Genomic DNA, 22,745 nt, shown 5'->3' with positions numbered 1-22,745 from the left:
TTTAAGGTTGCCTTTCTCAACCACTGGGAGGGAGAGAGGGAGAATTTGTGTCATGACGTATGGGATATGTCTTTGTGTGTGGTAAATATTGATTAAAATAGAAAGATTAGACAGGGTTGATTGTCACCTGAGAGCTGATAATCCTGCCTCTGTCTCAGTAGCCCATAAATAGCCTCTGTAATCACACTCATACACAGCTATGTGAGTCCCAACATGCTTCATATTGTGTGTGTCAAAGGCTCCTAAGCTCCTGGGGGATGGGTGTGGATGGGCATACAGTTGTTTGGTCTATTCTCTCAACTACTCATACAAACTGGAACATATCACAAACAGATGCATACACACTCTTTGTCATCCCTGTGGGCAACGAGACGGAGAGTTGTAATATAAGAGCTGGATGTGAGCAGCCCTGGTCGTCATGGGAGACTGTTGGCCCGGGAACTAATGCTTGCTTGGACAGAGTGGCTCTTCCCTGATCCTACAGATGACATGCAGAAAACACTGGAACGTTTGGAGTTGTGAGGCAGATGAAGAGAGAAAGCCATGTATGGGTTGTATATGGGCCATGTAGCTAGTGGGTCGTTCCACAAAATGAGTGCCTTTTGCGTCCCTTTGATATTTAAAATAGAAATTGTGCACAAATATAGAATTTTAAAATCCTGTTATATTAAGTGCCTGTTATATGAAGTTCCCTTTAATATAGACTGCATGGAACATTTTATAAATCAGATTTTTAATAAAAATAAAGACTTTCTAAAGTGTCAAAATGAAGCATTTTGACATGTCCCTCTGTGCAACCTTTGTGACTTCTAGGAAGATTTTAACTGACTTAATCCCAACATTTCTCCAAGATTTCACCGTCGTTGTAAAGTTAATTTGTTGATTTGACAGAGTCAATGTCTGAAGATGATTATTTATTAGTGATTCATTATTTTAAGATCAACCTGCTGGTGAACCTGTGAACTGAACTTTCGTTTTAATATGGTGAAACTATTTTTCTTCTTAATTTATTTTGTACATCTATTAGTCAAATGATAGTGTAAAATCAGGTGAGTTGGTTACATTTACATTTTGGTCATTTAGCAGATGCCCCCCCCCCCAGAATTAACTCAAAATAATGTTTACGACCACAAATAACAATAACTGTAGCGAACCTGTGTTTATAAACGTGGATATAAACGTGGATTCAGCATGCTTTTGAGGCATAGTTGATGCTACGCAGGGCTATGGGCCAGAAGGTTGAGGTTTCGCTGACCACCACCGACAGCTAACTCTCCCTGCCTGTTTCATTACACTACGATCAGAGCCGGCAGCAGACAATGATCAGCTAGGTGGAAATTACATTTTCAACATTTTTATGCTATATTTATAATTTATATTATCCAGGCTGTATCACAACCGGCTGTGATTGGGAGTCCCATAGGACGGTGCACAATTGCCCCAGTGTCGTCTGGGTCTGGCTGTCACGACTTCTACCGAAGGTGGCTCCTCTTCCTGTTCGGGCGGCGCTCGGCGGTCGTCGTCGCCGGTCTACTAGCTGCCACCGATCCCTTTTCCTTTTCATTTGGTTTGGTCTGTCTTGTGTTTCACCTGTTTCTTGTTTAGGTTCATTAGTGGGGGATTTATTCTCGCCCTACCAGTTTGGGTTCGTGCAGGAATGTTTTGTTTTCCCTGTCATGGTTTTGGGTAGTGTTTTATGTCTTTGGCTCATTTAGACAGGTGTATTTTCTGGACTGCGTTCCGGACCATTGTGTGTGGTCTTATTCTGGTCCTGTGCCTGTTTATTTTGAAGGACTCTGGAATAAATGCTTTCTCTGTATATGAAGTCTCCTGCGCCTGACTTCACCCCCCCACCTCTCCTAGGGAGATTTGACACTGGCTGTTTTCCACCAGCAGGTTTCTGTGCCAATGCACCACAGCCAATAAGCAAAGCATACTGACTTTGGACGCTTCAACTTCGTGGTTTGCGTTTTCAGCACCACAATCTGCACAGTTTGGATGCTGGAATTCTATTTTGGATAACATGCGCAGCTACTGTGGTGGATTTAGGCGTAGGCAACATGTGCAGCTGCCCAGGGCGGCATCTTGCCAGGGGGGAAAGGTGCGTGGAAAATTCCAGAAAATTATGTCATGGCTTTAGACGCTTCTGATAGGCTAATTGACGTCAATTGGGGTGTACCTGTGGATGTATTTCAAGGCCTAGCTTGAAACTCAGTGCCTCTTTGCTTGACATCATGGGAAAATCAAAAGAAATCAGCCAAGACCTCAGAAAAAGAATTGGAGACCTCCACAAGTCTGGTTCATCCTTGGGAGCAATTTACAAATGCCTGAAGGTACAACGTTCATCTGTACAAACAATAGTACGCAAGTATAAACACCATGGGACCACACAGCTGTCATACTGCTCAGGAAGGAGACGTGTTTTGTCTCCTAGAGATTAACGTACTTCGGTGCAAAAAGTGCAAATCAATCCCAGAACAACAGCAAAGGTCCTTGTAAAGATGCTGGAGGAAACAGGTACAAAAGGATCCATATCCACAGTAAAAAGAGTCCTATATCGACATAACCTTAAAGGCCCCTCAGCAAGGAAGAAGCCACTGCTCCAAAACTGCCATAAAAAAGCCAGACTACATTTTGCAATTGCACACGGGGACAAAGATTGTATTTTTTTGAGAAATGTCCTCTGGTCAGAAGAAACAGAAATATAACTGTTTGGCCATAATGACCATCGTTATGTTTGGAGGAAAAAGGGGGAGGCTTGCAAGCCGAAGAACACCATCCCAACCGTGAAGCACGGGGGTGGCAGCATCATGTTGTGGAGGTGCTTTGCTGCAGGAGGGACTGGTGCACTTCACAAAATAGATGGCATCATGAGGAAAGACAATTGTGTGGATATATTGAAGCAACATCTCAAGACATCAGTCACGAAGTTAAAGCTTGGTCACAAATGGTCTTCCAAATGGACATTGACCCCAAGCATTCTTCCAAAGTTGTGGCAAAATGGCTTAAGGACAACAAAGTCAATATATTGGAGTGGCCATCACAAAGCCCTGACCTTAATCCTATAGAAAATTTGTGGGCAGAACTGAAAAAGCATGTGCGAGCAAGGAGGGCTAAAAACCAGACTCAGTTACACCAGAATGGGCCAAAATTCACCCAACTTATTGTGGGAAGCTTGTGGAAGGCAACCTGAAACATTTGACCCAAGTTAAACAATTCAAAGACAATGCTACCAAATACTAATTGAGTGTATTTAAACTTCTGACCCACTGGGAATGTGATGAAAGAAATAAAAGCTGAAATAAATCATTCTCTTTACTATTATTCTGACATTTCACATTCTTAAAATAAAGTGGTGATCCTGACAGACCTAAAACAGGGAATTTTATTAGGATTAAATGTCAGGAATTGTGAAAAACTGAGTTTAAATGTATTTGGCCAAGGTGTATGTAAACTTCTGACTTCAACTGTGTGTGTATATATATATATATATATATATATATATATATATATATATATATATATATATATATATATATATATATATATATATATATATATATATATATATATATACACTGCTCAATAAAATAAAGGGATCACTTAAACAACACAATGTAACTCCAAGTCAATCACACTTCTGTGAAATCAAACTGTCCACTTAGGAAGCAACACTGATTGACAATAAATTTCACATGCTGTTGTGCAAATGGAATAGACAACAGGTGGAAATTATAGGCAATTAGCAAGACACCCCCAATAAAGGAGTGGTTCTGCAGGTGGGGACCACAGACCACTTCTCAGTTCCTATGCTTCCTGGCTGATGTTTTGGTCACTTTTGAATGCTGTACCGCCAGGTGCTTTCACTCTAGTGGTAGCATGAGACGGAGTCTACAACCCACACAAGTGGCTCAGGTAGTGCAGCTCATCCAGGATGGCACATCAATGCGAGCTGTGGCAAGAACGTTTGCTGTGTCTGTCAGCGTAGTGTCCAGAGCATGGAGGCGCTACAGGTGGGGGTTGTGCTTACAGCCCAACACCGTGCAGGACGTTTGGCATTTGCCAGAGAACACCAAGATTGACAAATTCGCCACTGGCGCCCTGTGCTCTTCACAGATGAAAGCAGGTTCACACTGAGCACATGACAGACGTGACAGAGTCTGGAGATGCCGTGGAGAACGTTCTGCTGCCTGCAACATCCTCCAGCATGACCGGTTTGGCGGTGGGTCAGTCATGGGTGGGGTGGCATTTCTTTGGGGGACCGCACAGCCCTCCATGTGCTCGCCAGAGGTAGCCTGACTGTCATTAGGTACCGAGATGAGATCCTCAGACCCCTTGTGAGACCATATGCTGGTGCGGTTGGCCCTGGGTTCCTCCTAATGCAAGACAATGCTAGACCTCATGTGGCTGGAGTGTGTCAGCAGTTCCTGCAAGAGGAAGGCATTGATGCTATGGACTGGCCCGCCCGTTCCCCAGACCTGAATCCAATTGAGCACATCTGGGACATCATGTCTCACTCCATCCACCAACGCCACGTTGCACCACAGACTGTCCAGGAGTTGGCGGATGCTTTAGTCCAGGTCTGGGAGGAGATCCCTCCGGAGACCATCCGCCACCTCATCAGGAGCATGCCCAGGCGTTGTAGGGAGGTCATACAGGCACGTGGAGGCCACACACACTACTGAGCCTCATTTTTACTTGTTTTAAGGACATTACATCAAAGTTGGATCAGCCTGTAGTGTGGTTTTCCACTTTAATTTTGAGTGTGACTCCAAATCCAGACCTCCATGGGTTGATAAATTAGATTTCCATTGATTATTTTGTGTGATTTTGTTGTCAGCACATTCAACTATGTAAAGACAAAAGTATTTAATAAGATTATTTCTTTCATTCAGATCTAGGATGTGTTGTTTAAGTGTTCCCTTTATTTTTTTGAGCAGTATATATATTCCGAATAGTGACATTTAAGCTATCGGTTTTCTATCGCTCATTGGTACGTCACGTCAATGATATCATGTCACTGTGTGCGACTGTGGGTCAATTAACCTTGTCGGAGTGGGCGCCCTGATTCTAGTTTGTGAGCTAGGCAGGCTACTGTCTGGGAAGGTCTCCCACTCAGAAGTACGAGAGGGAGCGGAGGTAGTTTGACCTCAGGTCTCCCCACTGGAAGCCCGAGGTAGGGGGAGCAGGGGAATCTATCAAATGGCGCACCTCTAACTTTGTACAGTACTAATGCAATTAGTAATGCAATTAGTTGTGCAATTTAGTTTGTGTGTTTCTTGTTTGAAGTGCAATAATCAGGTTATCTTCTTTATAAGTGTGTTATTCTATTTGTGTAATATAGGATTTGTGCAATTTAGTTTTATTTGTGTGTTTTTTGTCTTTTTATTTGTATTTATATACTACAATTTGTTTCTATTTTTATTTTTTATTTTAGTTCACCTTTATTTAACCAGGTAGGCCAGTTGAGAACAAGTTCTCATTTACAACTGCGACCTGGCCAAGATAAAGCAAAGCAGTGCGACACAAACAACAACACAGAGTTACACATGGAATAAACTAACATACAGTCAATAACACAATAGAAAAAAAGTCTATATACAGTGTGTGCAAATGAGGTAAGATAAGGGAGGTAAGGCAATAAATAGGCTATAGTGGCGAAATAATTACAATTTAGCAATTAAACACTGGAGTGATAGATGTTCAGAAGATGAATACTTGTACATTAAAAAAAAAAAAAAAAAAATAACAGTGTGGGGATGAGGTAGTTGGATGGGCTATTTACAGATGGGCTATGTACAGGTGCAGTGATCTGTGAGCTGCTCTGACAGCTGGTGCTTAAAGTTGTCTTTGTTACTTCTTATTTATGAGTATATTATTTATATTTTTGAGTTTATTTATGAGTCTATGTTTATGAGTCTTATTTTTGTATATATATTTATATAGTTTTAAATGTTATGGTTACTTATTTGTGTTGTTCCAAATGTCTGAATAAAAATTACAATAAGTGCAGAATGGTGTTTTTTATTTGAAGGGGGGGGTTCGCCCAGAGAGCTAGAACTGCCACTGCCAGCGGAGGTAGCCCACAGGAGACTTTTGAAGCAACGTAATTAGATTAAAACATTGTGACTGGTTGTTTTTATGCCACACATAAAAGGTAATAGATTTTAAAAGATCAATTACAAAAATGTTGGCGATATTGTTCTAGGTGCACGAGGAATTGCCACTCGGATTGGAGAGGAGGGAGAGTGCTGTTGAAGCTCCTGAATAACTGGGTCTGCTGGGAGCATGTGTGGCCACATTATTACAGGACAATTTGGGAGAATTATGATCCACAACAGACAGCACATCGAAAGTAGACCCACATCTGATCCAAATGGAATGAAATATTCAAATCACAGGGCTCTTTTGCTCTGTTATTCAAATGACATTTTCACTGCAGTTTACAGCCTAGAGTAGCATTTTTTTACTCACTTGAAAACAATAATGCAATTATTAATTGTATTGTGGTGTTGTAGGCTAGGCTAGGAAGGATAATTGTATTGTTCCTAAACAAGATCGTTAGGTGAGCTTTTTGAGTTGCATGTTTAATGCGCAATGACGCACCTGGCCTCTCTGCTTATATTGAAAATTGGTGCAGCTTTGAAAGGATGTAATGTGTGGCGTCATTGCTAGTTAGCATATTGCAGATCTGGACAAACGATCAACCTACCACTATTGTCACTATGAATGGTGGATAGAAGGCAGCATAGACAGTTAGACTGGTACACGATACTGACCTATGGTAGAGTTACCGTGTGGAAAAGCATAGTGTGCATGAGGGAAGTTTCCAAAACACCTTGATATTGGGGAGGAGCATGCACGTAGATGAGGAACTTTAGCCAGGATGGAAGAAATGATTTAGTCAAACCTGCTGAAGAGTGAATGTAAAGCAGGGAAAAAACACACAACCCTCCCCCTTCACCGAAGTCAATTTCGAACTGTCCCTTAACCAGAGCAATTTAGGGTGCGTTTATTATTGGTTCTAACGTACGTCCTTTGTCCCGATCCTGTCCACATTCTGATTGGGTCCACATTTTTAGACAGGTGTAGACAATCAAAAGACACAAAGTGATCTGACTGTGATCAGATCTTCCTGCCCACTTCCAGAGGTAGTCAGACACGCAGTGTGTCTGGATATCTTTTTTTTCCTTCAGTTATTTCACCTTTATTTAACCAGGTAGGCTAGTTGACAACAAGTTCTCATTTACAACTGCAACCTGGCCAAGATAGAGCAAAGCAGTTCGACACATACAACAACACAGAGTTACACATGGAATAATCAAGCGTACAGTCAATAACACAATAGAAAAAAAGAAAGTCTATATACAGTGTGTGCAAATGGCGTGAGGAGGTAGGCAATAAATAGGCCATAGTAGCGAAGTAACTACAATTTAGCAGATTAACACTGGAGTGATAAATGAGCAGATGATGATGTGCAAATAGAGATACTGGTGTGCAAAAGAGCAGAAAAGTAAATAAAAACAGTATGGGGATGAGGTAGGTAGATTGGGTGGGCTATTTACAGATGGACTATGTATAGCTGCAGCGATCGGTTAGCTGCTCAGATGGCTGATGTTTAAAATTAGCGATGGAAATATAAGTCTCCAGCTTCAGCGATTTTTGCATTTCGTTCCAGTCACTGGCAGCAGAGAACTGGAAGGAAAGGCGGCCAAAGGAGGTGTTGGCTTTGGGGATGACCAGTGAGATATACCCGCTGGAGCGCGTGCTACGGGTGGGTGTTGTTATCGTGATCAGTGAGCTGAGGAGGAGAGTTTACAGTCTAGCCAGACACCTAGGTATTTGTAAGGGTCCACATATTCTAGGTCAGAACCGTCCAGGGTAGTGATGCTAGTCAGGCGGGTGCGGGCAGCGAACGGTTGAAAAGCATGCATTTGGTTTTACTTGATTTAAGAGCAGTTGAAGGCCACGGAAGGAGTGTTCTATGGAATTGAAGCTTGTTTGGAGGTTAGTTAACACAGTGTGCAAGTGTAGACAGAGCTGGACAAAGAATCAACTTAAATCATCATTATTCCACCCTCTAAAATCATTTACAGGTTGCACCATTAACTGATTCCATCAATGTGTGTCTTACAATAAATAAATAAATATTATTTTCAAAGAATGGCTCTGAAATAATTTGCATAAAGTAAGGAACCAGGAAATCTGGTCACAATGCAGACGCAGTGTCACGTCCTGACCAGTAAAGGGGTAATTTGTCATTGTAGTATGGTCAGGGCGTGGCAGGTGGTGTTGTTTTTGTGTTTTGGGGTTGGTTTATTTAGAGGGGATTTGTTCTAGTTGTAATTTTCTATGTTCGTTTTGTATGTGTGGTCGAGTATGGTTTCCAATCAGAGGTAGGTGTCTTTCGTTGTCTCTGATTGGAAGCCATACTTAGGCAGCCTGTTTTTCCTGTGTTTTTGTGGGTGGTTGTTTCCTGTATAGCCTGTGTGCCTTACGGAACTGTTTCGTCGTTTTGTTTATTTTGTTTGAGAGTTCTCTTTAAAATAAAGAAAAGATGAGCACTATACCCGCTGCGCCTTGGTCTGTCCCTTACGACGCATATGACACGCAGTGGACGGATAAAAGACAATTTTTTTTACCATTTGTAGACACATTTCTGGAAATGTGTGCACAATCAGAATGTAGATAAGGTCAGGAGAAAGGTCTCATGTTAGCACCAGGTATAAACGGGGCCCTACATACCCTACCCTTACAGTAGTGCATAGATGGTTCTACTCTTTTTGGAAATGTTCTGGTGTTTGTGGCGGAAAACTGAGCGGGACGTACATAACACATCAACCTTGTTACCCAGAGATAGACAGGCTAGAAATGTTTTATCAATTACATTTTGCATTCAATTGCCACTCTCTGTTGCGCACAACAAGCTTCCTTCCATTCCCCCTATCACAAGGGGATTTATGGATGATTTAAAATGAAGTCGTCAACCCTGTTACGGTCAACCCTGTTACGGTCAACCCTGTTACGGTCAACCCTGTACATTTATTTGGCACTTAATAGGCATCTACTACAGTGAGGGAAAAAAGTATTTGATCCCCAGATGATTTTGTACGTTTGCCCACTGACAAAGAAATGATCAGTCTATAATTTTAATGGTAGGTTTATTTGAACAGTGAGAGACAAAATAACAACAAAAAAATCCTGAATTTGATTTGCATTTTAATGAGGGAAATAAGTATTTTTAACTTTTACTTTTACTTCACTACATTCCTAAAGATAATTATGTACTTTTACTCCATACATTTTCCCTGACACACAAAAGTACTCATTACATTTTGAATGCTTAGCAGGACAGGAAAATGGTCCAATTCACGCACTTATCAAGAGAACATCCCTGGTCATCCCTACTGCCTCTGATCTGGCGGACTCACTAAACACACATGCTTAGTTTGTAAATTATGTCTGAGTGTTGGAGTGAGCCCCTGGCTATCTGTAAATAAAAAAATCAAGAACATTGTGCGGTCTGGTTTGCTTAATATAAGGAATTGGAAATTATTTATACATTTACTTTTGATACTTATGTACATCTTAGCAATTACATTTACTTGTGATACCTAAGTATATTTAAAACCAAGTACTTTTAGACTTTTAATCAAGTAGTATTTTACTGGGTGACTTCCACTTTTACTTGAGTCATTTTCTGTTAAGGTATCATTACTTTTACTACAGTATGACTTTTGGGTACTTTTTCCACCACTGCTCAAAAGCCACCTAATTGGTGGAACGACCTGATGTATGGGTCTAATGTATGGGTCTAATGTATGGGTCTAATGTATGGGTTTAATGTATGGGTCTAATGTATGGGTCTAATGTATGGGTCTCATGTATGGGTTTAATGTATGGTTCTAATGTATGGGTCTAATGTATGGGTCTAATGTATGGGTCTAATGTATGGTTCTAATGTATGGGTCTAATGTATGGGTCTAATGTATGGGTCTAATGTATGGGTCTAATGTGGGCTGTATGTGAGTCATATATGGGTCTAATATGGGCTGTATATGAGCCATAGACCCACGACAGTTTTCTTGCTGGGTTAACAGTGCTGAGCCAAAGCCCCTCAGACAGCTCTTTGCTATGACCCTGAAGCTTAGCTATAACTGGGTGCCATAAAAATGGAGTCATCTCAAATATGAGACCAGTGAGCAAACATGCACACACAAAGAGAAGTTAGTAATACTGAAAGACAGGACCAAGAACGTTTCTAGCAAAAATGTCCCTTTATAGAATTCATTACAGTCATTTATATAACTTTTACACAAACATATGATCATAGTTCTATCTTCAAAATATAAAAAGGGCTTTCCTATGGCTCTAAAATAGATTGTTTATCATTGAGAAATAATATCTTACAGTGTGAATGCAGTTAAATGTTTAAGAATCTCTTTCACCACTGAAGCCAGGTACTTGAATCCCCCATGACTCAAACTGGAAACCTCCTGAGAGGTTCAAAGTGCAAGGGTCATCAAATCTGACACCGCTGTGTTCCTAGAGCTCGGGATAGAGGATGCACTAATATGTACAGCTCTAGGATCAGTTTCCCCCCAAATCTTCCACACTGGGATGAAGAATGTAATCTGACTATAGATCAGTGTCTTTCTTGGGCGGTGGAGGACAGCTCAATATAATGGCTGGAATGGAGTTAATGGAATGGTATCAAAAACATGGTTTTCATGGGTTTGACACCATTACATTCCATCCATTATAATCCATTCCAGCCATTATTATGAGCCGTTCTCCCCTCAACAGCTTTATCCTACTGTTTCCTAGACAGGGTGAGAGCAGACAAACGCTCGCAGATCCCAGCACGGCATATCATTGAACTTCCCATTTCCTGAAAAGCAGAAAACAAACATCAATAATAGTCCATATAACAGAACAACAAAGTGTTATTCAACTGTGTAAGTCATCAATAATTATATTATCCATAGCTATCCTTCCATACTCTCAATGGCAGTATGGATGTATGCTCAAGAATACATTACACGATTAGTTAGCTTTCAGTGGGACGTACCAAGTGCCAGTAGCTCCAGACAGTTCTCAACCCCTGCCGTGTAATTGGGCTCACCAGGCAGCCAATCCTCATAGGACCAGTGGGCACCATCCAACCAGATGAAGCGACCAGTCTGACAGAGTAGAGGAGAAAATGTGTAAACAAATAAACAGGATAGTGACACACACACACACACACACACACACACACACGTACACACATTCACACACTCACGTCCAGGTAGCGTAGTCCTCCAACCCAGGTGCGTGTGTATCCTCCGATCTGTTGCAGCATGAGGTCCATGACCTGTCTGTGGACGGTCTGACTGGTGATGGATGCCAGGTGGCCACGAGGGAAGTTAGCCTGGCAGTAGAACTGCGGAGGAGCAGAGAAAACACTGGTTAAATGTTGACATGTTTGTTGAGTTAGAGATGGTGAACGATTCACTGAGAGACAAAACAGAGAAGAAACAGAGAAAACATTAAAACATGGAAAAAATAAGATATTATTTCCCACTCACCTCAGCATCTGAAGCTGTCTTTGGGCCTCTGAAGAACTGGTAACATTTCCCCTCCAGGACCACACCACCGCAGGAGCTCCTCCCTGTGGTAGAAATCAGCATTGCAACGTCATTCCATATTTAACACGTTTGTGTAAGTGTGTGTGTGCGCTCGCGTCAGAGGCCGCTGAGGGCAGGACGGCTCATAATAATGGCTGGAACGGAGCGAATGGAATGGCATCAAACACATGGAAACCACTTCTTTGATGTATTTGATACCCTTCCACTGATAACGCTCCAGCCATTATCACGAGCCCGTCCTCCCCAGTTAACGTGCCACAAACCTCCTGTGAGATGTGTGTGTGATTGTTGGAATATGTGGACCTCCCTCCATCTCACTGGTTGATGCTTATTTATAAAACCCTCTTAGGCCTCACTCCCCCCTATCTGAGATATCTACTGCAGCCCTCATCCTCCACATACAACACCCGCTCTGCCAGTCACATTATGTTAAAAGTCCCCAAAGCACACACATCCCTGGGTCGCTCCTCTTTTCAGTTCGCTGCAGCTAGCGACTGGAACGAGCTGCAACAAACACTCAAACTGAACAGTTTTATCTCAATCTCTTCATTCAAAGACTCAATCATGGACACTCTTACTGACAGTTGTGGCTGCTTTGTGTGATGTATTGTTGTCTCTACCTTCTTGCCCTTTGTGCTGTTGTCTGCGCCCTATAATGTTTGTACCATGTTTTGTGCTGCTACCATGTTGTGTTGCTACCATGTTGTTGTCATGTTGTGTTGCTACCATGCTGTGTTGTTGTCTTAGGTCTCTCTTTATGTAGTGTTGTGTTGTCTCTCTTGTCGTGATGTGTGTTTTGTCCTATATTTATAATTTTAATTTTAATTTTTAATCCCAGCCCCCGTCCCCGCAGGAGGCCTTTTGCCTTTTGGTAGGCCGTCATTGTAAATACGTAATTTGTTCTTAACTGACTTGCCTGGTTAAATAAAGGTTAAATAAATAAATACAAATAAAAATCTCTCACCTGTAGGTTCACGTTGGGCCATGTTCTCCATTAGCCCCACCTCCTCCATATTTAAAGACCGCCTCTCCCTCTCTGGTTCCACCCACATGCGCGCCTCTCCATCCATCATTTGGTCCTCGCCCATCATTGGCTGCTCCATAAGAGGCCTCTCTCTTACCCCCTCCTCCAATAGCAAACGCTCTTCCCTAAGACGCCTCTCCTCTTCTAGAGGTTCCAACTCCATCATTGGCTCCTCTACCATCACAGCTGAGTCTGTCATTGGATAATGCCCAGTGTATAGCCCCTCCCTCATTTCAGGTTCCAGCTCCATGATTGGTTCCTCAGCCAGGAAGTACTCCCTCTCCATCATAGGCCCCATGTCTTCCATCAGTTCCCTCACTGGCTCCTCCCCCTTGAAGGCGTAATCTGTCGTGATTGGATTCTCTCCAAAAGGCACATCCCTCGTTTCAGGCTCCAGCTCCATGATTGGTTGTTCCGCCATGACATACTCATCGTCTTCCTCCAGGCTAGGCCCCTCCCTTAGCAACGGCTTCAGTTCTGTCATTGGCTCCTCTTCCAGATCAAAATTATACATCATTTCTGGAGCCATCTTGTTGCCATCCATAGGACTGCCTCCTCTCCAATACTGTTCTGTCAATCTGTCCTCTGGTAGTGGTTCCAAATCCATGATTGGCTCTTCAGCCATGACATATTCACCCTCCATAAGAGCGCCCTCCTCTTGGTAGGTGAGCCCCTTGTCCATTGCAAGCACCATCTCTGCCTCTATTTCTACTTCAGGTTCCATTTTTACCCTTGGTACTTCTGGTTCCTCCATTTCTGGTTCTTCCGTTTCTTTTCCTTCCATCTCTAGTTCTTCCATCTCTGGTTGTTCCATATTTAATCCCATCTCTGCTTCTTCCATCTCTGGTTTCCCCATCTCAGGATCTTCCATCCTCAGTAGATCCTCCTCCATCTCAGCCTCCATCTCCTGCTCAGGCTGAGCCTCCTCCTCTGCTGCTGGGCCCACCTCCCCCAACTCCTCTTCAACCACAGGGGCCACATCTTCCCGTGGTTTCTCCTGCTCAACAGGGCTCAGTTCTTCTGGTTTCTCCTGCTCAACAGGGCTCAGTTCTTCTGGTTTCTCCTGCTCAACAGGGCTCAGTTCTTCTGGTTTCTCCTGCTCAACAGGGCTCAGTTCTTCTAGTTTCTCCTGCTCAACAGGGCTCAGTTCTTCTGGTTTCTCCTGCTCAACAGGGCTCAGTTCTTCTGGTTTCTCCTGCTCAACAGGGCTCAGTTCTTCTGGTTTCTCCTGCTCAACAGGGCTCAGTTCTTCTGGTTTCTCCTGATCAACAGGGCTCAGTTCTTCTGGTTTCTCCTGCTCAACAGGGCTCAGTTCTTCTGGTTTCTCCTGATCAACAGGGCTCAGTTCTTCTGGTTTCTCCTGCTCAACAGGGCTCAGTTCTTCTGGTTTCTCCTGATCAACAGGGCTCAGTTCTTCTGGTTTCTCCTGCTCAACAGGGCTCAGTTCTTCTGGTTTCTCCTGATCAACAGGGCTCAGTGCTTCTGTTTTTTCCTGCACTGGAAGGCTCAGTTCTTCTGGTTTCTCCTGGGCTTTCTCTACTTGTTTCTCCTGGGCTTTCTCTACTGGTTTCTCCTGGGCTTTCTCTACTGGTTTCTCCTGGGCTTTCTCTACTTTCTTCTCCAGCTCCAGCTTCTGAACCACTGCCATCCATTCAGCTGGTTTTTCATGTCTTACTGGAATCACCTGTAAATCCAGGCTGGGTTCCACTAGATTCTCCTGCACCAGGGGGCTCAGCTCTTCTGGTTTCTCCTGCACTAGAGGGCTCAGTTCATTAGGTTTCTCCTCCATCACAGAACTAAGCTGGGTTTGTTTTACAATCGCCTCAGTGTTCCAGCCAGCGGGTTTCTCTAGGTCTCTCGGGACTGGGTAGATCTCTCTCTGGTGCAAAGGTGGTTTCCATTCATCAATCCATTCATCCATGACTCCATGTGGTCTTCCCAGAGCCACTGAGAAAGAGAGAAAAATCAGAAGTGCTTCAATTGACCATTACCCATTTTAACCTGTGTAATCGGTGCATCGTTTTTTAAATGGCCCTGGACAAAAATAATGCACTTTGTAGAAAATATGGAATGATTTGAGATTCAGGAATTGAGTAACTCTGATCCCAGGTATACAGTAGTGCATATCAGTATTGTATCATAAAGTGGCGCAGTGGTCTAAGACACTGGTTCGAATCCAGGCTGGATCACACCCGGCTGTGATTGGGAGTCCCATAGGGCAGCGCACAATTGGCCCAGCATCGTCCGGGTTTGGCCAGGGTAGGTCGTCATTGTAAATAAGAACTTGTTCTTAACTGACTTGCTTAGTCAAATAAAAGTTACATGAAAAAATTTAATTCAACCACCTGATGGAGATAAAGTAAAGGATAATCAGGTAATGATAAGGGTAAATGTAATGCTGATATGAGCCTAGACAACAGAGTCATAAACAGAGATTAAGGTTTGATCACAAAGTCACAGTGACTCTTAACTTTCACTTCAGCCACAGTCTTAGACTTGTAAAAAAAAGATTTGAAAATTAATTATTAAGTTCTTCTTTTAGTAAGACCATCACAATCCAGCCCCCCAAGTACTGTACAGTGCCTTCGGAAAGTATTCAGACCCCTTGATGTTTTCCACATTTTGTTACGTTACAGCCTTATTCTAGAATTGATGAAAGAAATACAAATCCTCAGCAATCTATAGACAAAACAATTTTTTTTTTTAAATCCTGTTTTTGCTTTGTCATTATGGGGTACTGTGTGTTGATTGATGAAGGAAAAAACCATATGAATCAATTTTAGAATAAGGCTGTAACGTAACAAACTGTGGAAAAAGTGAAGGGGTCTAAATACTTTCCGAAGGCACTGTATATCTCAAAAATGTATATTAGCTAGAGTGGCCCCTAAAGTAAACTGTACTGGTATTGCAAACAAAATGCACACAACAATACGCACTAGCACAGAGGGGCCAAGCAACAGAAGAGCTGTAGCACAGTTTCGCGTGGCCCGCAAGGTCCATGCTAATGCTAATTTAGACATTTTGCCATGAGAGAAAATGTTGCTGTTTTAGAGCTTAGGGATTCTTGAAAGATGGGACAATCTCAAATATTTGTCTTAATATTAGCAACATTTGAAATATATATTGTTGATAGACCAAAGTATCAGCTATCACACCATGTAAAGGAACAACCACCCAACTAACTGGATATATATCAACTCCATCAGACACCATAAAATACATTTCATTTCAACAATTACTGTCCAAGTGTTTAAAGTCATTAATTGTCTAATTCTAACAGTATGTTATTCAAATATGTATTAATACAAATCTCTAAACTTCTTTTTATGTTTTTTTATAGCGCTATGAAATGTTCCAGGGCTAATTTCCATATCATTGTGACATGTTTTTCTACATTTAGAACATAACATTTATAAAGAAAGAACAGCAAATACTTCAGTTGTTTAAGCATATGTTGCAGAAAAGTGATGAAAATATTTTTCTGAATATTGACAAAGAAATTGATCATAAGGGTGTTAGCCATCAGTAAACGGAGTTGACAACAGATACTCAAAACATATATATTTTTTGGTCTCGTATAATGTACTTGTATAAAAGTTGAGTACAATCATTTGTAAAATATGGAAATGTTTTCAAATCCCCAATCAAAACATAACCATTATATCAGATCTTTCAGCACTCTGACGGAGTTGACATCAGTCAAAACTCTGACGGAGTTGATGTGATATACACAGTAGCAATATAGTTTTTCCTAAGTTGCTTTATGACTCTAAAACCTAATTAAATGTAACATATTAGAACCAAAATTAATATTATATTTTAATCTATCAGGCAGATGGAGTTGATAGTGTATGGTTGTGACCATGGTGATTCCAAAATTGTTTGTTTAAATCTATTAGCAGTATAGAACCTTCCAGACCATGAGTGATCTTGTTGCATTACATGTAATAAGGACATGAATAAGGGGTCCTTATTGTTTAGCTGACCCTGCCCATTCCTGATTCATTTAGGATTTCATACAAATGTGATGAAATGAACCAAATTTTCGGACACATCTTTTAGGGATCAAAGTTTTGAGAGAAATATCATTTGTCACAGAGGGCTATTGCAAGTTACTACATACAATCATTTTTCAGTGAATATACATTTTTGCCAGATTTGAGAATCTTTGCTCCGGACAAGGGTACTTCCAGGCATAGACCCGACATGGAAATGTATAATATTTAGAAAATTCCCAAACAAGTATTTTCCCTTTTAAATTCCCCTAAATGTAAACTTCAAGCTCAAATAATGACATATATAAAAAAAAATGTAGGATTGTCCCAACTTTCAAGAATCCCTGAGATAATTTCTTGCTATTCTACACATTTTGCCATTAGCCTTAAGGAACATTTCCTGTCATCCCCCCCCAAAAATCATGGCTTATGAGGGGTTCATATGCTATCTAGGGGGCCCGACATCCCCAAAAATAGATTTAGAAAGTTTGTGGGCCCCCCTGCCTTGCTGGGGCGGTGGGGGTGTGTGCTACGGGTGTGTGCTACGCCAATGAAGAAATGTAGTAGGTCAAACACATCTTTGAAATATATATTTTGGTGCTGTATCATGTGATAGGCTATATGTACAACACTTCAGCCTATCATTCTTTAGGAAAATAAGAGAAGAGAACTTTGGGAGAGAACTTAGAAATCTTTCTAGAGCTCTCACTGAGACAGACACCTTACCTGCCAGGCTCAACAACAGTAAGACCAGAGTCTTCATCTTCATCTGGAGAGGGAGAGAAATTACTGATTAGAACACTGAATACTCAAGACACAACTGTCTAATAAATCACCAACCTTGTTCTTTTTGAGTAAAAACAAATAATTAATTCAACGCTTTGCTGTTATTGTCTTACCTGTGAATGGAGTCTAGGTAACGGCTCCAGCTGTCTGCTTTGTGGTGTCTGTCTCTTTATAAGCTTGTTATGAGCTCTCCTGACCCTATAAAGAGCTATTCCTACACTCTTTATGACCCCCCTCCCCTAAACCCCCCCCCCCTCCACTCCTATCACCTGCAGGTTAGTCCATCAACACATCTGTTCCCCTACCTCAGTATCTCTTTAGCAGCCCTCTATTTTTCTCCCTATGCTTCCTGGTTCGCCAGACATTACATGGGCCCAAAGTGCACAACACTCTGATAACTTCTCATTACAGAAGAAAAACAATATCCCTATCTCAATATGCAATAACCATATAGCAATAATCAACAACAGTCGCTGGCAGACTTTATTACAGCATGTTTTGGTCACGTGTATGAGGCCTTGCAGAATGTGTCTAATCTACAATGAATATAAAATGAAATAGTGAATGAAGCTCCTACTTCTCACAGGGGCAGATGTATAACATCAGGTTAAGGAATGGCTATTCAACTGTAAAGTGGTCCTTTTCTAACAATCCTGCAATGGTTAATTTCCTTTGGATATTTTGAATGTGATTAAAGATATCATAACAATTGACTTGCTCAAACCTGTCGTTTTCTGAACAGCAATTCTAAGTCATGACTAGCCACTGGACACAGACGTCAGTTCAATGTCTCAATTCTTTGGTTGAATAACTTGGAAACAACATTCATTCACCCAGTTTGTTTCCTGGTTTGGGACATGGGGTCGAAAGTATGGTCCTTGTTCAGACTGAATAGTATGTTCCTATCCCACTAGGGGGCAACCTCCTAATTCAGTGGTCACTACAGAACAGAGAGGTTTGACAGGACAGGATTATACTATTACTATATGCCATTTAGCAGACACTTTCATCCAAAGAAATGTACAGTCATGCGTGCATACACTTTTTGGTATGGGTGGCCCCAGCGGGAATCAAACCAATGACGTTGCAAGCGCCATTCTCTACCAACTGAGCCACACAGAACAGGAGACTGAGGTTCTGTCTTAAAACAATCCAACAGATCCTCCCCTTCATTGTTTACTGGTTTAGTTCAGCTCAAACTTCTTAAAACAGTTGCTATCAAAAACAAGAAATGATGCTGAAAGTCTGTTTCTAGAGCTCAGGAAAGGGATAGGTCGATAGGTGTAACGGCACTGGCTGAAACTCCCCTAAGATCTTTGGAAGGTAAGGTTGAACCATCACCAAAGAGCTACAACCGATCCGGAAGGTACAAGACTAGATCAGAGGATTGTTTTTCAGTTTAGACTGGGCTAAAGAACGTCAACAGTCAGAAACTGAGGAATAAGGAAATGTTTGTATTTCCATACACATCACATCGAAAGCCAGCCTGTCATTAATCTGTCGCTCACGTTTTGTTTTGTGAACTTTGACCCGCTGCTTATCGGTTTTCGTGGCCTGACAAGAAAAGGTAGTAAATATGGTAGAATACTGATGAATGGTGCCTGTGTGGTCATGTGCAGTGAGTGTGTAGTCAGAGGGAATGGTTGTGGGTAATGGAAATAGGGTTTCATGACAACCCCTCCACATGTGTCTAATCTACAACAAATATTAAATGAAATAGTGAATGTAGCTCCTACTTCTCATAGGGCAGTGCACAATTGGCCCAGCGTCGTTAGGGATTGGCCAGGGTAGGATGACATTGTCAATAAGAATGTGTTCTTAACTGACTTGCCTAGTTAAATAAAGGTTAAATAAATAAAAAACAATGTGCTGTGTGTGTTGAGGTAACAGCAGCGGGGCTGTCTCTCAACACAGCAGCTACACAGACAGTAACTAACTTAGGAACACTGTGTGTGTTGAGGTAACAGCAGCGGGGCTGTCTCTCAACATAGAAGCTACACAGACAGTAACTAACTTAGGAACACTGTGTGTGTTGAGGTAACAGCAGCGGGGCTGTCTCTCAACACAGCAGCTACACAGACAGTAACTAACTTAGGAACACTGTGTGTGTTGAGGTAACAGCAGCGGGGCTGTCTCTCAACACAGCAGCTACACAGACAGTAACTAACTTAGGAACACTGTGTGTGTTGAGGTAACAGCAGCGGGGCTGTCTCTCAACACAGCAGCTACACAGACAGTAACTTAGGAACACTGTGTGTGTTGAGGTAACAGCAGCGGGGCTCTCTCTCAACACAGCAGCTACACAGACAGTAACTTAGGAACACTGTGTGTGTTGAGGTAACAGCAGCGGGGCTCTCTCTCAACACAGCAGCTACACAGACAGTAACTAACTTAGGAACACTGTGTGTGTGTGGTCCGGGTAGATATTTGGTTAACTATTTAACAAACTATTTACAGTCTTATGGTTTGGGGGTAGAAGCTGTTAGTTAGCTGTTAGTCCTGGTCCTGTTGGTTCCAGACTTGGTGCGTGGGTATCACTTGCCGTGCGATATCCGAGAGAACCGTCTATAACAGGTGTCTGGAGTCTTTGAACATTTTTAGGGCCTTCCTCTGACACCGCCTGGTATAAAGGTCCTGGATGGCAGGAAGCTTGGCCCCAGTGATGTGCTTATGTATGGAACTAAACAAGACAGTTCAAACTGTTGGAAACAGCCATTCTGAATTTATAAATCACCTCACCAACAATATCAAAGTAAGTCTTATCGAACTATAAGTTATTACAACAACTAAAAAGTATAAAAATACAAATATCACAAATAGATGTCAACGCTCCAAAGCAGAGTCGTAGATCTTACAAGGAGCACAACAGACATCTTAATGACAAAACCTTAACTTAGAAATAGTTAAGTCAACAAGAGTAAAATCGCATCTTGTCACAAATTGATAAAAATAAATGTTTATTACAAATTGTTGGAAATTACAAATTGATCATCAATATGTAGGCTACTGTAGGCTATGATAGTAACAATGGCACATCAAGACCCACAATTTTGATGCGACGTTATGTGGTGGTTGTGTGTTTGCTGTGTGGTGTGTTGTGACGGTTTATAATTGGTCCCGTTAATAACATCGTTTATAGCCGTTTACAACCTACGCATACGTTGGCCGAAATACACATTAGAGATACATATGCGGTAAAATCCTCTATGGGAGCAAAACGTTTGCCCACCACGAACCACAGACGCGTGTTTCATGGTGAGCGCGCGCCTGAGTTCCTCCGCTAGATGAGATGGTCTCCATTGGGAGCGCGCACATGGAAAACTTCAGGAACTTCTCAGTCTGGAATTTCATCAGTCTCTTGTGGAGCGTGTGTTCTCAGACACTCAAGAGCATTTCCAGGATATTTCAGTTCACTGCTCAGTAGTGTTTAATAACTATGGACAGCATGGGGATTTTGTCTCTCACCCTTCTCCTCCTCTTGTCACAGAGTGAGTAGCCTTTTACTTTCTGAATTATCCCTAACGTAAATTTTGTCTAAAAATATCATTTTTAAGGGAGTGAATGAACAATCATACAAACTATAGCCTTCATACATGACTAATGCAGGAGAGTAGTATTCAATAGGACCATACATGACTAATGCAGGAGAGTAGTATTTAATAGGACCATATATGACTAATGCAGGAGAGTAGTATTTAATAGGACCATACATGACTAATGCAGGAGAATAGTATTCAATAGGACCATACATGACTAATGCAGGAGAGTAGTATTCAATAGGACCATACATGACTAATGCAGGAGAGTAGTATTCAATAGGACCATACATGACTAATGCAGGAGAGTAGTATTCAATAGGATCATACATGACTAATGCAGGAGAGTAGTATTCAATAGGACCATACATGACTAATGCAGGAGAGTAGTATTCAATAGGACCATACATGACTAATGCAGGAGAGTAGTATTCAATAGGACCATACATGACTAATGCAGGAGAGTACTATTCAATAGGACCATACATGACTAATGCAGGAGAGTAGTATTCAATAGGACCATACATGACTAATGCAGGAGAGTAGTATTCAATAGGACCATACATGCCATAGTGTTGATGTGTGATGATTTCAGATGTTGTATTTTTACATTGCAAAACAGATATCATTTGTGTAATGACAGTAAGTTAAGAGGCAGTTTGCACGTCAGGCTAAATATCATTTTTCTAGTATACCCATCATGCACTGCATCAGCGCCTCTCAAGCTGTGTGTGTGTGCATGCGTCTGTATGTATGTATGTATGTATGTGTGTGTGTGTGTGTGTGTGTGTGTGTGTGTGTGTGTGTGTGTGTGTGTGTGTGTGTGTGTGTGTGTGTGTGTGTGTATATATGCAGGCTATGTATGTATGTACGTTTCCGAGCACACTTTTAACAGTTAGGTTTGGTGAAGTGTGTGTGTAGTGTGTAATGTGTTTAGGGGCTGGGCGTGCGTTGGGATTGGGAGGACTGGTTCTGGGATCATACAGGTCTTCGGTTTACATTAAACCCTCTGATGCTGTCCAAGCCCAGAGACCCAGAGACCCAGAGACCCAGAGGCTGATGAAAGGCCAGACCACTAAGGGGCTTCAGGGCTCTGGAGAGCCAACCTCTGTGATGCCCAGGCAGGCAGGCTGATCTCCCTGTTTGATGTTGTCGATAGCACCGTCATGACCCTGCTTCTAATTGAATCAATCAGAGAGAGAGAGAAAGTGTGTATAAACAAATCATCTGCCAGTTGATGTGTGTTCGCCTGTGTTGATATTTACATGTTGTTTCAGCAGTGTGTAATCATATGTTAGTGTGTGTGTGTGTGTGTGTGTGTGTGTGTGTGTGTGTGTGTGTGTGTGTGTGTGTGTGTGTGTGTGTGTGTGTGGGAAGGTTAATCAGGTCTAGCAGTAGTAGACAGGCTGTCATCAATCACCTCTATATCTCCTACACACTCCATTCCTGCTGGTACCACCAGGCACCAGGTCATGTACTGTACATTCTGAAGGTTTACTCCACCTCTCTCTCTCTGTGTGTGTTAACATGTGTTAGTGAGGGTGTATAGTAGGTGTGTGAATGAGTGTTTGCAATGTGTGTGTGTGTGTGTCTGGCTGTGTGTCTGCTCTTTCGCAAACAAATATCTTCTGAAGTACCCCCCTCAGCCCAATCTGGACTGTGTAGCACAAATCTCAGTTGAATCAATGTTTAACTTTGCATTTAAGAAAGTTAGAAACATTGCTACAAATAGTTATCATTCAGTGCTGCTGTGTGTACTATTTACTTGTGAATC

At 41.9% G+C, this 22,745-nt stretch overlaps 1 protein-coding gene across 1 annotated transcript; it reads right to left on the bottom strand.

Annotated features, from left to right (window-relative positions):
* Window positions 1-9,144: 9,144 nt before the first annotated feature.
* On the bottom strand, window positions 9,145-17,649 carry LOC106586767 (uncharacterized). Its single transcript, XM_014174373.3, has 7 exons — window positions 17,549-17,649; window positions 17,376-17,418; window positions 12,595-14,601; window positions 11,571-11,653; window positions 11,285-11,425; window positions 11,072-11,183; window positions 9,145-10,891 (listed from the first exon to the last, which is right to left on the bottom strand). Exons 2-7 carry the CDS (start codon window positions 17,416-17,418, stop codon window positions 10,824-10,826), a joined length of 2,454 nt encoding a protein of 817 aa, XP_014029848.3. The 5' UTR covers window positions 17,549-17,649; the 3' UTR covers window positions 9,145-10,823.
* Window positions 17,650-22,745: the final 5,096 nt, after the last annotated feature.

The sequence above is a fragment of the Salmo salar genome, chromosome 25 (assembly GCF_965601325.2).
Source record: "Salmo salar chromosome 25, fSalSal1, whole genome shotgun sequence".
Taxonomy (NCBI): domain Eukaryota; kingdom Metazoa; phylum Chordata; class Actinopteri; order Salmoniformes; family Salmonidae; genus Salmo; species Salmo salar.
Note: the sequence above shows the minus strand (reverse complement) of the source record. Positions and strands in the feature narration are given on the sequence as shown.